This window comes from Haemorhous mexicanus, chromosome 8 (genome assembly GCF_027477595.1).
Source record: "Haemorhous mexicanus isolate bHaeMex1 chromosome 8, bHaeMex1.pri, whole genome shotgun sequence".
Lineage (NCBI taxonomy): Eukaryota > Metazoa > Chordata > Aves > Passeriformes > Fringillidae > Haemorhous > Haemorhous mexicanus.
The window spans coordinates 27,061,112-27,073,711 of NC_082348.1; the positions used below are offsets into that span (position 1 = coordinate 27,061,112).

At 41.4% G+C, this 12,600-nt stretch overlaps 1 protein-coding gene across 1 annotated transcript; it reads right to left on the bottom strand.

Annotated features, from left to right (window-relative positions):
• Positions 1 to 570: 570 nt before the first annotated feature.
• C8H2orf69 (chromosome 8 C2orf69 homolog) lies at positions 571 to 5,881 on the bottom strand. The gene is made up of 2 exons (XM_059853351.1): positions 5,556 to 5,881; positions 571 to 3,961 (listed from the first exon to the last, which is right to left on the bottom strand). Exons 1-2 carry the CDS (start codon positions 5,865 to 5,867, stop codon positions 3,122 to 3,124), a joined length of 1,152 nt encoding a protein of 383 aa, XP_059709334.1. The 5' UTR covers positions 5,868 to 5,881; the 3' UTR covers positions 571 to 3,121.
• Positions 5,882 to 12,600: the final 6,719 nt, after the last annotated feature.

The window sequence follows — 12,600 nt, forward strand, 5'->3', positions numbered from 1 at the left end:
GTTTATCAAACTTTTTAGCATTTTAGATTCATACAAAATAAAATTATTTCAGTCATCTGGACAAGTTCATAGAATCAAGCCTTGCTTTAAAAGAATTTAGCAGTTTAGAGTTTAATACATGTTAGCACGGAATACAAGAACACCAGTCCTTACTAAGTTGTACTATGGGCTGTGTAAGGTTGCTCACTCCATTAGAAAACAGAAGTGTCTTGAACTACACCACTATAAGCAGGAGAGCCACCTAACTTCAGGCATTTACAACTAAGCTTATTAAAAACTGCCTTTGCAGTTAATGTTGAAAAATGGGCATATGCAAACTATGACCCATTTTATCCTATGACAGAAATGTCCCACCCTTGGCTGCTTCATGCCAGCTTTCCTGTGCTTGTGAGATGCCAGTAAGCTGTTTTAAAATCATGGATTCTGACTACACAAATACAAAGCCTCCTTGAAGAAAAGTCATCAAATAAATCTGATTTTTTAAACTAGGTCTTCACAAACACCTGGTAAAACTTAATCCACAAAACTGCACATTCTTGGTTTAATGGTTTTATACTCACATCAAAGTGGTTCCACCCATTAGAAATAGTTTATTTTCTACATAGTTTGCAAAATTTATTTTTAGCATGTATTGTAATGAATGACAGAGGCACATTCCAACAGAGTACTACAGCTGTTTAAAGAATGAAAAACAAGCAGTCAGTTTTCCCTCCACAACACGAGGTCTCATAACAAGATTAGTTTTACAACAAAGTGCCTATTCTTCAAAGTAATGCAGCAGCACTTGAGCCTATTGAACAGTTATTGTAGGCAGCCTGCATCAAACAGGTTAGTATTATTTTAACAGGACAGCCATCCAGAAACTTTTGAAGACAATGTCAATATTTTAATAGCTATTTCCAAAAGCCTGCAGCAACGTAGTTCTGATGTTTTGGCAGGCACAGAATTGTTTAGAAATTGGTCTCTGATCTGCAGTGTTATTGGATTGGGCAAGTGTTAGCACACCCAACTTAGCCTAGTCAGTCTGAAACAGGGAGCAAAAGCAATAGAAAGTTCTGGGGGCTTTGTTGGTTTACTTTTTAAAATACAATTTTGTAAGAGGATGGTTAAATATATTTCAAGACATTTGCAGGCTTTCTATAAAAACCACTTCTTTAGGTGACCCATATTTCCTTTACAGAAAAAATTCCTCACATATGCTGCAAATGTTATCAAAAGGACCACAAAAGGAAAAAAATGTTCCTTGAAACAAATTAAAAAGTTGTTACAAGCCTATTAGGATGGTAAGTAACAGATAGGATTGAATGAAATCTCCAAGAAACAGCCTACAATAAAAAAGCAGATGGAACTAAATTTCAGGTTCTTTGGAGTTTGTTTGCATGTTGCACTTTTCTCCATCAATTAAAATAGATTTTTTTTGATGAACTAGGTAATCTAATTATTAGTGATAGAGTTCTCTTTCAAATTGTAAGGTGCACACTGTGTGCATAATGCTTTCTATTCCCCTTAATATTTTGAGCATTAAGAAAATTTTCTTAGGAGTACAACACACTTTTCTCATTATTCAGTGGTCACTGATGTGCACAGTTCCTGCCAAAAGTTGTCTACAGGGAACCTTTTAAGTTTTAATGATGCCAATAGAAGAAACTTCCTTTCCACAGTGTAAGAATCATGGGAAACAAGGAGCAGGGCAGAGTTGTCACTAAGCCATCAAACACAGAACCAAAGTTGAATAAAATGCCTTTTTTCACAACTTAGCCACAATTGTTTGTGTAATCTTCACAGAGTTTTGCTAACTTGCTAATGTATTCCTATACTTCAGGAAATCCAAAACCATTTGGAGTTACTGGTTCATTATTAATAGCTGCAGTTGTCTTTAAGAATGATTCTAAGCTTTGTAGCTAAATGGGAAGTTACTTGCAACTGTAGAAAAGTTCCATTAATACCATCACTGTCCATCTTTCAGTATTTCTTTCTTAAGTACACTCAGGTTTGGTGTCTGAACCAGATTACATCTTTTCTATCTGGCTGGCTTTCTATTTGGAGGGTTTTTTTCTGTAGGAAAAATAAGGCTCCAAAAATAAGGTTTTTGGATGGCTCTAGAAGCAACTACTGCAGTACATTTAAAGAGGATAAATTTTAAAACTGAAGCATTTTGAAAGAGCTACACTCAACACAGTCTGAATTTTTTAAATGCAACTTGTAATAGATTATGTGCTCATGGCTTGATTAAGAGCAACATCAATGCAGCAATTGCCAAGTAAAACCTTGCCATCCCAAGGTAGGGATGTCACCCCTTGATGTGATAATAAAGGTATTACTGCTGGTCCTTACAGAAGTTAGCAAAACAACAGCAAGGTATCTTGAAACACAAACAAGCTACACCCTAATCAACATTCCTGGTTACTTAACATAGCTACATCACAATTTTCAAGCCCCCAGGTAAAATGGCTGCTCACTAGCAGATACTACACAATTAATTAATCAAACTCCAGAGTGACAGAAATGGCCAGGCACACATAAGGAAGAGAAATGTATTGGCACTATTATTCCAAAGGTATTTGTGACTTTGTTTCAAACAGGAAAAACATTACAAAACTGGAAGATTTAATTAGCTAATAAAACAGGTCTCCACAAAATATATAACTAACATTCTTCTTACAATCCATTTCCTTAAGCCAAAAAACTAACCTTACATCTGTTATTGACAAAGAGCAATCATTTTAGCCCTGGAAGCACTCAATTGAAGTATCTACACATCTGAAATTCCCAAGTAATTTAAAGTCCCATTAAATGCAGTATATGATATTAGACATCCAGGACTAAAAATTCTGCCAACAGTTTAAGAATAAACATTCACATTTAACAAAAAACCATGCATAGGATTGTTCTTCATAACACTTTTTTCCCAGGAATCAAAAAACAACATCTGTTATAGTTATGGGGTTCCCAATAAGCCTTTTTATGCTACAGAAATTTATATATAGTATCTATTAGCAACACAGAACTGATTTAGTATTCTGTTTAGAAAGCATCTGCTCAAAGCTGAAAATCTAGATGACAACATTTACAGTGTTAAAAGTGCTTCTACAAAGAATATACTGTTCATATACATACAGTCTCAAAATACTTCATGAACTCTGAAATGGTTGTCTAAAGAGGGAACTTCATCAGCAAAATGCAGTTGATCATTTATTTCCACACCAAATTCTTCAAGTATCTGTACAAATTTCTCATGCTCTCTCCCAATCCATGACCTCATTGTGTCAAACACTTGGTATGGTGTAACGTGAGCATGAACTTTAATTCCTGTCTCTGCAAGTTCTTTCAGCATTTCAGGGTAAGTAACCCAAGTGTTGCTTCCTCCTGAGTGACCACCATCCAGCCAGTAAATTGCTTTTATGTTTTTTAGGAAGGCATTTGTATTCTTGTCTTTTTTTGCTTCCTTCAGCTCATAAAGCAGCTGGTTGAGAACCACACAGCCTTTACTGAAGCCAATCAAAGTAAAGGATGCTGCACCTACAGCAGACGGGACCGTGACGTTCCCAGCAGAATTATCAGAGCATTCACAACCTCTCTCCCTTTCTCTGGACGAGCAGCCATTTGTTGTAGGAGCAGACTGTGGCTGTGATTTACAAGCAGCTATTTTTGCATCCTTGCTGACACCATGCACACTTTTCTGGGACAGCAGAATATTCTGAGAGAGTCTGAATGCATTAACCAGCAAAGCATGGAGATGCTTGAAAGCTCCAAAGTCAGTGCTGTGCTCTGGTGCACCAAACATGTTGCTTGTCACAAAGTTGTCATAACAACTGAATTTGTGCAGGTGCATTCGAGAACACTTTATGACCCAAATAAAGCTATCAGGGAACCGGCGAGCAAGGATGGTGGCAACATTTTCAAAACTCCAGTGCTCCCACTGAAAGTTTTCTGGGTGGCAAGACATGATGTCATGATAGTTCTGGAAAATTAAAAAAAATAGAAAAGATGCATTATTACATTGAGAAAAGATTCAGCTCCAATGTACTCCTACTTAAAAAGGAGAAAGGAGTACTTTTTTACAGAAAGGACTGTAAAAAAACCCCATGCATTAGAGGCTCCTACTTTCTAAATCTGCAGAACAAGAAACACATAAAAAAAACTGGTATATTTTGACTTGCTTACTTTAAAGTATTATTCAACTTAGTATGACACAGAATACATAATTTTACTGTATTACCTCTATCTACAGAAATACTGATTATCTTACTACAAAACAAAAACAGACTTAAAACTTTGTATCAAGTTTTCTGGATTTTGTAAAGAAACAAAAATATTCCCTCTCATTCATCTGTAGGAGATTTTTATTGCCTTATTCGCATCCATAGAGGGCATTTTTGGAAAGAAATTAACCCCCCAAGTCATGAATGAACCTCATGTCTGAAATCTTAATGGCAAAAAATACTAGATCATTTATTTTACTAGGGAATAATGAAGCCATATGCAAGAATGCCAATCAGACAAGTCTTCATAGGCCACCCCAATCCTTAAAATAAAACCACACAAAATTCTGCATCTTTACCTGACAGAAGGGAAAGCCTTTTCCCTTGAAGAAGAAGGCACTAACCCTGCTTCTGAGAAGCAGCAATGACAACAGAGATTAGCTGGCTCCCAGAACATGTTATGTTAGAGTGGGTGTCCAAATGCTCGGGGACAGCACTTCCGAGTCTCTGCAATTTCTTGCCGACCCCAGAGACCACAGGTGCCTTCTCAGGACAGGCTGAGAAAACGTCAGTGCCTGTCGAATTCCCAAGGGCAGGGTCTGGGATGTTCACAGACCTGCACGGTGCTCTGCCTGGGGAGGACAACCGGGCACATTCCTGACACTCCCTGCCATGCTTTAGACACTGTCATCCCTGTCACTGTCACCCTCAGGCAGTGCGATAGGGCTGGAGGGAGCCCAGAGAAGGGCAATGGAGCTGGTGAAGGGGCTGGAGCACAAGTCCTGCGAGGAGCAGCTGAGGGAGCTGGGGGTGTTGAGCCTGGAGAAGAGCAGGCTCGGGGGAGCCCTTATTGCTTGCTCTAAGTCCCTGAAAGGAGCTGTAGCCAGATGAGGTCGGTGTCTTCTTTCAGGTGACAAGAGGACACAGTTTTAAGTTGTGCCAGGGGAAGTTTAGGTTGGACATTATGAAGCACCCTTCACAGAAAGGGTGGATTGCTCAGGAGGTGGTGGAGTCACCGTTCCTGGAGGTGTTGAAGAAAAGACTGGACGTGACACAGCGCCAGGGTCCGGATGAGGTGGTGGTGTTGGTCATAGGCTGGACTCGATGATCTCCAGTGATTCTCTGAGGATGACTCTCCTCCCCTCCACTACTGCTCCAGCTGAGGTTCCCGGAGGGCCCGTTCCCGCTCCCTGTGCCCGACCGTGGGGGGCAGCGAGATGCTCCGGCGGCGGCGGCGGGAGCCGGGCAATGCCCACCCGCACAGCCCCTCCGGCGCCGCTTCCCCGCGCCCGCCCTGCGGCCGCTCCGCCGCCCGGGCCCCCATCGCCGGCCGCCTGCACCCGCGCTCCGTACCTGCACGTCCCCCGGGAAGTAGACGACGTGGTGCTGCGGCGACGGGGCCGGGCCGCGCGGGGCCGGCGGCGGCAGCAGCAGCAGCTCGTTGGTGCGGTGCGGCTCAGCGCCCGGCACCTCGGGCAGCCGCAGCCACGGCGCGCTCAGCCGCGCCGCGGAGAACCCCCCGCCGCCGCCGCCGCCGCCCGCAGGCCCGGCGGCGCAGGCGGCCGGCGCCCCGCAGAGGCTCATGGCGCTGCCCAGGCACAGCGCGGCGGGGCCGGCGAGCCCCCGCAGCAGCGCGGCGGCGGCCGAACGGCAGCGCCGGCTCATGGGAGCGCCGCTCCGCGCACCGCCCGCCCGCGCACCGCGCCTGCGCATCGCCCGAGCCCCGCCCCCGCGCACGGCCCCGGCCCCGGCCCCGCCTATCGCCCCCCCCTCGGGAGGCACCCGGCAGGGGGCGTCCCACGTGCGCCCGCCCCGCCATGACGTCACGAGGCTGTTCAAAAGGCGGCGGCGGGAAGCGCGCGGGGCCGTGAGGGAGCAGGTGCGCTCGCGCCGCCCTCGGGGCGGGGCCTGGGCCGAGAGCCCTGAGGGAGGCGGGCGCGCAGGGCAGCGGCCCCGCGGGGTGTGTGCGGCTGTGGAGCTTACCGGTCTGGGAGCGAGCCAGCCCTCCACGTGGAGCCGATAATTTCCAAACCGGAAGGTCTGTGCCTCCTGAAGGTGCTGGTTGTATTAAAAAAAGTAATTAAAAAGATAGCTTTGAAATATTGGCTTTGGTTGCGCAAGTTCTGCTGCATTGGAAGAAAAGCTTTCACCTGTGCTGGTGGTACTTTACATGGCAAACAAAGCAAGGAAAGAGAGCCTTTAGTTAATTTCTAAGCATTCAAGGTTAGTTTTTCTAGAATTTTGATATTTCACTTTTTTTCCCCCTTTATTCTATTTTCCTAGTCTACTTAACAACACTTGTATGCGAGCGTAGAAAACTGCCTAATACCGAGCTGGGCTCCCGTTAGCTGAGGCGCTCAAGAAAGGAGAGTTAATTAAGCACTAATTGCTTAATCAAGTAATCAAACTACTGACTGGTTTCTTCTTGTTGGAAAATTCAATAAGGAAATATGGTGACATTAAGGTTATTTTTTAGCATAGCGAGCTAGAAACCAGCAAAATACTTGATAGTGGCTCATTCACGTTTATAGAAACAGCAGAGATTAATTAATTATTTTGGTGATTTAGGTTTTATAGGTTTTTGTTTAAAACAGCCTTTTTAAAAAAAAAAATTTCTACTAACGTTTTTGTATGAATGTTATCTTTGATATGGTTACAGCTATTTTTCCTCAAAGATTAGAAAAAAATCCAATATTTGGTCACCAGAAGATGGCGATGTGCGGTTTGAAAAGTCTGTATCAGAACAGGCAGAAGCACTCAGGTGTTTCGGAGTTTTCCCAAGCACATCCTCTTTCGCCTGGTTTGAATTTTGGAGATATTGTTAAAGGATGTTTTTCAGATTTTTTTTTTCCTCTGTGAGCATGACCTAAGGCTATGATCCGAGTGGAAACTTTCACAATGTCCCTTGTAATGAAGCAAAATTATTTAGAAAAAAGCCTCTAGCTCCTTCATACAAATGCTTCAGTTCCTGGAGACATATTTTGTCAGTCCAATTTTGAGCAGTTCAGGTCAAAATTGCTGACACTAAAACTTAATTAGGTGGGCTAATGGAACCTTCTCACTTCTCTTCCCTAATAGGTACTCTGCTGAAGAAATGCTAGATAAGATCTACTAAATGCATATGCAGAAGAAAAAACTAGTGTTCTACTTTTCTCATATGAAGCAGATAATTTCCAAAAAATGCCTACAGAAATAGAGGAAAAAGGCTGTGCTCCGAAAATCTGGATATTTGCACCTTGATTGCTAAGGTTTGTTTGCACAAGCACAGCTCTATTATGATTATTGCTACCTGATGAAAAAGCAGGGATCCACTGGAGAGAAGTGGTCAGGCAAAAGAGTTTAGTTTTCAATTTAGTGATTATTGTTGAGAAACATGAATAATTACTGTCAGTACTGTGAAGAAAACTCTCTGCTCTTCTCCTCTGGTGGCCTATATTCTTTCCAGTGGTTTCTGCAGATGAGAGATTAGCCTGCCCAGAAGAGTTTTACAGGCATTATTCACATTGTGGGGATAGTTACAGTAACCAAAGGGCATTGTGGTACTTCTGCCCAGAAATACTTATTTAACCATAGTGTGTTCATTATGCAACTGGGACCAAGTAGCTAAAGCTAGTACATAAGGTTGTAGACAGGCTTTCATCTTCATCCAAAATGCTACATGAGCCTTATGGGAGAGCATAGAAACTAGTCCATACCTTTAGTCAGAATTCAGACACACACCATGACCAAAACTGTGAAATGGACTTTTGATTATAGGAAGTAATGGTGTACATGACCTGTTTTTCCCACTTAAAATAGAAAACTCCAATTTATTCCTACTCTCAAGAAGATCCAAGAAATCTTCTGTGACATATTATAAATTTTAATGGTGGCTGATTGCTCTGAGCTTGCTTCCAATCTTTGTCATGTGGCTGTTGCAGTATGCAAGTAGATTCAATAATTGAGTGTATTAATCCTTACACATATCCCCCAGTGGAGACATGAAATACTGTATTTTTGAGAGGCCTTTGTCAGCCTTTATGTTTGTCCTTTTCTCTGTGATGCTTCATGTCTCCATTCTTCTATTTACTAATTCTTTGCTTGCTGTGCTCTCTATTATTGTAAAAGGAAAGACCTTTTCTTTCTACATGCTGCTTCTCCTAGCCCACCTGCTCTTCTTTCCCCATAGCAGTCATGAGCTGACCTCTGTGCTGCCAGTAGAACAGCCTGTCCTGCATGTGCAGCTCACTGCCCATTTCTCCCTCCTGTAGGTAGGACAGGGGAGTGAAGTGTGTAGTATTTTTTCAGACTTTGCAGATGTTTACCCATACATGTCAGGGAGTTTGGCAGAAAGAATCACGGTTGATTAGCAGTGATGAGAGGCATGCATATAAAAACTAATTCCTCTGGAGAGAGCTAATGGCTTTTTCACCTCTTCAGTGTCTGAGTTCCCATACAGACCCTTGAGGCTGCCTGCAGGGTGGTTAATTCATTTAACCCGTCAGAGGCAGCCAAATCTGCAGTTTCTGAGTAGAAAGGATCCTCAGCAAAAGTTGTCTTTACTATACTCAAGGCAATTTTTCTGAAATTGGATGTGTTTCATTGCCTTTATAGCATGTATGCTAATCCTGAGCTTCCATTCAGCATAGAATTCAGGTTGTATACATTTTTTTAGACCAAGAAAGCAACCTGAAGCTTGTTTTAATCATAGCACTTCAATGAAAGCATTTTAATAGGTGCATCACCAAAAGTCTAGGTGAAGAACAACTCTCTGCTGATGTAACATCTTTAGCCAAGTATTTAAGGTATTTGAATTTCTGTGTCTTCATATGTAGGAGATGCAATATTTCAGAAGAACATGCCACAGAAAAACATGCTTCCTTCCCAACTGATGTGCAGTGTACATATATATACATATTTGCATATCTGTGTATTATGTTTTAGTTTCCTTTTCAACATTTTTCAATGCATATGTGTTGAAATAGCTAGTTTGCATTTTGGCAGAGTACTGGAATAGCTGTGAAAGCACCTGTTAAATACTGATGGGAACTCCTCAGCAGTTGATACCCACCTGTGTCTTTCACTAGTGAGAGGAAGTGCCAGACCTGGCTTGTCATTCCTTCAGGTACAGTAGCACTTCCAGGACTGAGCTACCTGGGTCTGTGGTGAAGTGTGCACAGAGGAATTCTCAGTGGCTGCAGTGATGAACTCCTAGGTCTTGGCTCATAGTTCTATTAATGGCAACAGTTCAAATGAAATTACAGCTATTATGCTGCATTGTAAGTACTAAACAATTTACTTCTGCTGAAATTCCTACTGCCAGCTCTGCCTGCCAGCATCCATCTTTTGTGTGGGTATAAGATATTCAGGAGATCATAGCACAGAATAAATCACTCTCTGGGCAATTTACTGACTTGTATGAAAGTGAGAATAAAAGCTTTTCAGCATGAAGAGTAAATCCATGTTTCTTCTGTGTCAGCTGCATTGAGAAGCTGCTAAAAAAGAGGATATAGGATCTTGGGGTTTTTAGTGCTGAAAAAATCAGTGTATAAAGTATTTGGAAACTACTGTACTGTTTAAAACACCTTTTTCTCTTTTCTGTTTCCCTGTGGAAATTGGTTTTGTTTAATCTAGATTCTGTCTACATTTCTAATGCCTTTCTATCTGTCATTTTCATTGTCTCTGTTGGCTGCTGTAAGTAAAGAGTAGGACTTGCAGAGCAAATAATCTGGAAGAATTGGGAAAATTTATGAATTCATAGATTAGGATTATTCAAATAAATGCCTCTACTGAAGGAAAGCTGGAGGGGAATTCAGCTTTTATACAGTGTGTTTGAACATAATAGGATGAAAGTTCAGTGTGGTGGCTCTGCACACTGAGCCTGCCTGTGCTGTCTCTGTCCTGCTCAGAAGACACAGCAAGTAGAAAGGGCTGGAATTACTTTAATAGAAAAATGAAGAGCAAAGGGCAGGAGTCCCTAAAAAAAATTGGTAGTTCTGCTGTTCATGGAACAATGACAAATTTCTGTGCATTGCAGTTTATTTAAGTGTACAAAATTTAAGGAAGCTCTGTGTTGCGTAGTGTAAGTCAATATAAGTTAGGAAATCTGTTTGGGATTTAAAAGAATGCACAGTGGCCCAAGGAGTGTAATAAAAAGGGATTTTTTTGCTTAAAGAATTGGACAAAGCTCAGTCCCCTAATCATTTCTGCAGTCTGAGGTTTGGCAGTGAAATTTTGGCTTGTGTCTGCTTGTATCCCAATTTCCCTTCTTCCTTCTTTTCCTTAGAATATTCTGGCTTTGTAGATGGGTACATTGCAATGTATTCAACATGAGCCTAACTTCTGCCATTCCTTTTTTTAATTTGGATTGCCACATGCAATCCACACAGAAATAAGGTCAGAATTTGGCCAAAGATAGTATCCTTGCACCATGGGTTTCTGGAATTTATACCACATCCACTCTAGTTTTTCCTTCTAAAAATGGTTTAAGATTCTGCTTGCATGGTACCTTACACAAATAGTAGACAAGTAGGTCCTCAACTTGAAATTACTTGTTTGTCAGAGAAGAGTATTTTCTTAGGAAGAGTACTGCATAAACTCAGGACTCTGTGCTAGCTCATTTGTTTTTGGGATGCTGATCTAAAAAAAAAATATTATTCAAATAGAATATGTTTATATGAAATAAGGGACAGACTTAGCCATGTGATATCCAGTGGATACAGATTCTTCAGCTTCCAGTTATATTCTCTGATATGTAATGACAATGGAAAGTATGTAAGAGGCAATGTTTGTTACTTTACAGTATCAGGCAATTCTTCATTGCTCTTAATGCAAATAATCCTGTCACAGCCAGTGCTTCATGTGGATGAGGAATATCCCTTTTATTTGTAGATAGACTTGGAAGATTGTAGCACATGTAATACATATAAGGCTGTAAGTAAAGGTATCTCTAAGTAAAATTATTATTAATCAAAGTATTTAAGCACCTGCTTCTGTTCAGCTTTATCAAAAGATTTGTTTTTAAATGCAGGCAGAAAGTCATGTATATGCTTGTGCAGTATGGTGAATTGAAGTTTTTGCTATCTACTGCATACTAGAAATCTCAATTTTTCATCTTCCTTTAGAGCACAAAAGTAGTCAAGTAGCAGTGGTAAGTAAATATCCAGATGATGCCTATAACAGTCTGTTGTAATTAAAGAATCTCCTTTTGATTCATTAAGGATGTATCTATTTTTTTTTAATGTTCCTAAAGAGTTTTTAACTCTTGTCCCAGAAGGAACTTCTGTGATTAAAAGGTGAGGCTTCTTTCTCACTTGTCTGATGTACAAGAAGCTATATTTAAATATAATATTCTTTCCTGTGAGGGTGATGGCCCACTGGGACAGGTCTCCATACTTGGAGATATTCAGATGTCCTGAGCCATCTGCCCAAGCTCAACCTGCTATCAGAAGGTGCCTTGGTCTAGATGTCTCAGGATGCCCCTTCCCTCTTCAGCCATTCTGTAATTCTCTAAATCATCTCAAGCAAGCACATGGGACACCTAAGGCTGAAAAGCATATTGCAGGCCATGTTGACCTGAGGCTAAATCTACCTGTGATACAAAACTTCTCTAATCTTCTTACTTGTTGTTCTAAGGCCTTGTGAAGTACATGCAGAATGTGTTTTGTTCTGTTAGGAGGGTCCTATCCAGACATCACTCAGCTGCATTTGGAATAAAAGCCCATCTTCAGAATACCCAGTCACATTCAGTGTTTCCAACTGATACAGGTTTGCCCTTCTGTGTTTTTCTGAGGAAAAAAAGCCAACTAAAACCACAAATCAAACAAACATTAAAAAAATTCCCATATCACCAAACAAAAAAAACCTTTCCTTAACTGATTATCAAGATTTATTTAGTGCTACCTTGGGAAAACTTGTTTTTGTTGAATCTTCCAGTAGAAGCAATGTGACTGATAGCAATATGAAGCAACGTGACTGATAGCAAATTGACAATTTTTGGCAGGATGCTTTGGCAGAAGTGGCTGCCAAAAACCCCCCACAGTGAGATGATATGAGAGTGGTTTTTTTTGCCTACCTGGATCATGGCTTTCCAAAGCCTCTACTTTGGCTGTGTTCAGCCTTGTATGGCCTGAAAAGTTCAGCACAATAATTGCCAGAGTATTTTTGTGTGCATATCTCACAAAAAGGACTAAGCTGTAGGATGCTTTTATACAACATTAGCCAACAGTGCAGAAGGCTTCAATAGGAACAGGTGAGAGGCCAATTCCATAAACTCCTGCTATAGCCACTTGCAACAGACAGCTGAAATCCATGGATCCTCAGTGAAAGGATGCAGATACTGATACTGATTTAGAGCCAGAGATCATTTTGGGAGACTGTCTGGTAAATGGATGCCTCAGTTTAGTGTGAAATGCTTCCT